This window comes from Aplysia californica, unplaced genomic scaffold (assembly GCF_000002075.1).
Source record: "Aplysia californica isolate F4 #8 unplaced genomic scaffold, AplCal3.0 scaffold00317, whole genome shotgun sequence".
Taxonomy (NCBI): domain Eukaryota; kingdom Metazoa; phylum Mollusca; class Gastropoda; order Aplysiida; family Aplysiidae; genus Aplysia; species Aplysia californica.
The window spans coordinates 502,322-506,606 of record NW_004797587.1 but is presented as its reverse complement, the minus strand read 5'-3'; the positions used below and the strand labels follow the sequence as shown (position 1 = coordinate 506,606).

The window sequence follows — 4,285 nt, the reverse complement described above, 5'->3', positions numbered from 1 at the left end:
CATGTTATATTCTATTCTATTCTATTCTATTCTATTCTATTCTATTCTATTCTATTCTATTATTATATTATATGATACAGATTATCTATCTACATTGTATCTCCTTTTCTTTTGCATTCTTGTTTGTTTCATTTATCGTCATATCTGTCTCATTTGTATTCCTCACCATTTTTATCTTATTTATTTATTTATATTATTTTTTGCCTTTTTGTGGTTTTATTTCTCATCGTATCTATTTACTTTTCTTTTGCCTTCTTAATTGTTACATTAACATATTATCCACCTCATGTCATTTCCCCAGAGCCCCGTGCACGAGGAACATGGCTACTCCAACTCCTTCCCGGGGATGCGCCCGTCCTATCTGAGAAACCCAATAACCCATTTACGGGCGATCATGCGGGGAACCTTCGGTAGGTCTCGGGAATCTTCGGTGGATCTGACGGACGAATCAGAGGACAGACCGCCATGACTGCGACATCTGGAGAATGAAGGCCAATGAAGTTTTGTTATAATAATTCTGTTAATTGATCAATCCATAGTCAGCCCGGACGATTTGAGGAATCCTCGGTGAAACTCGCTTAATTTGATGTAATTAAAATGCATTTTCATCACTGTGGTTTACATTCTAGTCGCGGTCATCAATCAAAGTTCGTTTAACATCCGAGTTTGGACTGTCTGTCTGCAGTCTGCCATGTGTTCACACTTGCAGTCCTCTGCACCCCAACACTTTACAAAAAAACAATATTAATTGGACCTTATCAGTATTCAAATTCTAAATTATTTCAATTCATTTTGTCATCTTGTCAAAGTAGTCGTTCGAATTGCAACTTGGGAGTTGAATTTTCTAGTGATTGCTGTCCGTAGTGATGTGATAATGTCGTAATGGAGGTCATCCAGACAAGGATGCACTTCCTGTAGGACATAGCGACAGCGCTAGTACTCTCTACCGTGTCCACTTGTCTCTACCACTTGACTCAGAATCGGGTTACTGTCAGGAGCAGGAAACTCTCCCGACCCCGAGAGCTGTCACTCGGGGTGCCTGTCTTCGCTGCCTCCCCTCGTCTGTCTCGTTTGTTGACACACTCGTAGACACACACAGAGGGTCGGAGGTCAAAGGGCTTTGAGACGGCCGCCAAAACAGAGGCACACTGGACGAACAATCATTTCTTCTTTTTTTTAGGTGAACGAATTGTGTGTTGGTGCGCATGAGCCCTGGGTTGTTTTGAGAGTTTTCTAGTGTCTTCACCTCCCTCTTTCGCTTGGAGATGAATGGCTGCCTATCACTAAATTCGGTATTGTTGATATTTGAAAAACGAAACAAACTAGCAAGAACATTTATTTCTTAAACATCCTAACGTTGTGCTTGATTTTAAGCCCTGTAATTGTTGACAGGAAAGCATTCCCGATCACACAGAGTTGGTTTGATTTCCCCTGATTTGTCGGTCAAACTACGTCGTGACACAGCTCGACGCCCAGGAGAGGGAGATGACAGCAATGTCGAGGTCGCGCACAATAATGTCGTTACTGCAGCGAGCGTGATAATTTTTACCGACTTTTGCTCGAATGACGTGTCACTACCTCAGAGCTACAAACTTCTATCTGTTCAGTACCTAGTTTTGAGAAATTTGACGTAAAAAATTTTGAGTTTCACAATAGTTCAAGCTATTTCGAATGCAGTTCTTTGAATATCTTGATAACGACTCCAAGTAGTCTCACGATTTTGAAGAGCAGATAGAATATTTCATTTCTGATCTCGTGGTCTTAGTAACTCAAAACGGCCAAAATGTCAGAGAGAACTTTGTAATTCTGAGTTAGCGATGTGTCACAGATGGCCAACACTTAAAGGCTACTTTAGAGCACGTTGCTGTCACTAATATAAGGTCACCAGTGTTTTTTTTTACAGTAAAATTTGCATAGCGCTGCCTTATGCCCCTCTCAGTTCCAGCTAGATTTGTTCTCATTGTGTTGTGTTTCATGCTCATGATTTTATCATACTGCGTGCAAGCGCACGATTCCACTGTGATGTGGGTCGTTGGGGTTTAAAACTTTCTTTTCCTTGACGTGAAGCCAGCTGTGGGGGAACTCGTTGTTTCTGCTTTTGACAGTCTCGGCTCTAGCACTTTTTGTTAAAAGGAACTTTCATTTTGTTTCAGAAGTTCATCTTAAATTGAACACGTGTGTAAGGAATGAGAAAGTTTTCTGGCATAAGGAAGGTTTAGTGGGTGCTTGATTTGTCTAGAAAAAGAAGAAAAGAAAATAAGTTCCTTTTTTTTCCAGGGGTAAAGTAAGGAAGGGAGCATTCGAGCGTAACAAAGGTTTCTGTTTGTGCGTGTGTGTAAAAGGGTTGGGGGGAGGGGTTCTACTTGTGTGTGTGTGTGTGTGTGTGTGTGTGTGTGTGTGTGTGTGTGTGTGTGTGTGTGTGTGTGTGTGCGCGCGCGTGTGCGTGTCTGTGTGTGTGACAGACAGACGATGGCTAATAATTGGACGCCCTATGGGAGTCTGCCATCACTGACTGTAGAGGAAACCCTCCAAACTGCGACTCTCTTGGATAAAGATGTTTGGATTTTTTCAAACGATATATTGTGAGAAAAAGAAATGGAACTTGTTTTTGTGATTTATTGTGCGAAATAATGTGCCTTTGTTTTCCAATATGATTTTGTTCAGCTTCAAGCAGTTGTCCAGTATTTTCTTTTTGCATTGTTTGGAAGAACCCAAAGTACAGTTCGGGGTTATTTTTTTACAGTTTAGCATTGATTACCTTGTATGTACCTTTTTATCTTACTGATTTTGATACACCATGTATTTTTTGTACATGTATAATAATGTATGTCTTTTATGCTCAAGATAATTACAGTAAATAATTTTTGTTGTTAACATTTCCTATGTCCACCTCCTAACTGGCTCATCCTTCTCCATATTACCAATGTGATAGACCCCCCCCCCCCTCCCCTTCTTTTTTTTAGCCTTACTTCCCAGCCCCCCCGCGTTCTTTTTATATCCTCGCAAATTTGCTCAGCTGACAACATTATAACTTTTCGGGGCACTTTCCTGTTATTTCTCAATACAATTTTCATTTTCTTGATCAGATGAATAATAAAGGACAACGAATTCAATGGTGCATGTACGAATACATTTCAAAATTTCTATCGATCCGAAAAAAACACCCCTATCTGGAGGAGACATGACCGCCTACCTACCCCTCCCCACCCCACATCACCTCACATCACACATTCTCCTCAGTATACTTTAGAACATTAGTGCCTTCAAAGTATCATTTCACAACTCTCAGAATAGCCCACCTACGTCGAACGATGGTCCTGTCGAGGATAAACAAAAACCTTACGTAATCAAACGGTGTGGTTTTCGAATGGCCCAATTGTGTTTGATAAGGCTTTTAGCTCCAAGAAAGACAAAAGCTAAAAAGAATCCAGTAGTCCAAAATATGGTTTTCAATGTTAAAGGTGTATATATAACTTTCACAAAGCCTCCAGTCAACACTATATGTCACAGATATGACAATCGTTCCTTTTGGGTTTTTTTCCTCTGGGTTTTTTTTTTTTTCTGTCTCGTTCACGCGTGTTGATAGCACAACACTCGCCCAGTCAGGTTAAATCTTTAATTTGTTAAGAATGTAGATTTTTATGAACATGTCATATTTTGTAAACATATTTTTTTTTTTTTGGATAGAAATATTGATAAGGCTCAAATTTTTTTGTCAATGACATTGCATTTTTTATATTGTTGTGTTGGTTGTTTTTTTTCTGAGGTTGAATTATTTGGTTGATCTTTTTAAAAAAATCGAATCATACACATAACTTATTTTGTTGTTCCATTGTGATTGTATTTTGTGTCACTCTACATACATGTATCTTTAACAGATCTTTAATGGTGTTGGGTAAGATGAAATTGGGACAAACACAAAGAGATAGAGATATTGGAGAAGACACGATTAGATAAAAGTGAATAAGATAGGTGTTGGACTAGAATGACGCAAATAGGTTGGCAGGAACAACAAAACCGTTTAAAGGAGAAAAAAACTTGGCATGAGGTGAGATTTGATGCAACACAATTATAACAATAAATTATCAAAAGGATGAGATATAAAAGGAGATGGTGAGATATGATGAGATGTGATAAAATGTCTTGGATACTGATAGTGTTGATTAGATAACATAGATATACATATATAATACATGTATGTGATAAGATACCGTTGAGTGAAGGTGACACTGCACAGTAAATGAAGTCGGTGTCAACTACAAGAACAGCATGTGGGATGGACACG

General features: G+C 39.0%; 1 protein-coding gene across 1 annotated transcript in view; it reads left to right on the top strand.

Annotated features, from left to right (window-relative positions):
* The window catches only part of LOC101846433, a gene marked incomplete in the record, with an annotated part of 37,956 nt that extends 37,224 nt beyond the window's left edge, over positions 1-732 (top strand). The window contains 1 exon segment of the mRNA XM_005102213.3: positions 301-732. Coding sequence (XP_005102270.3) covers positions 301-469 — 169 coding nt within the window.
* Positions 733-4,285: the final 3,553 nt, after the last annotated feature.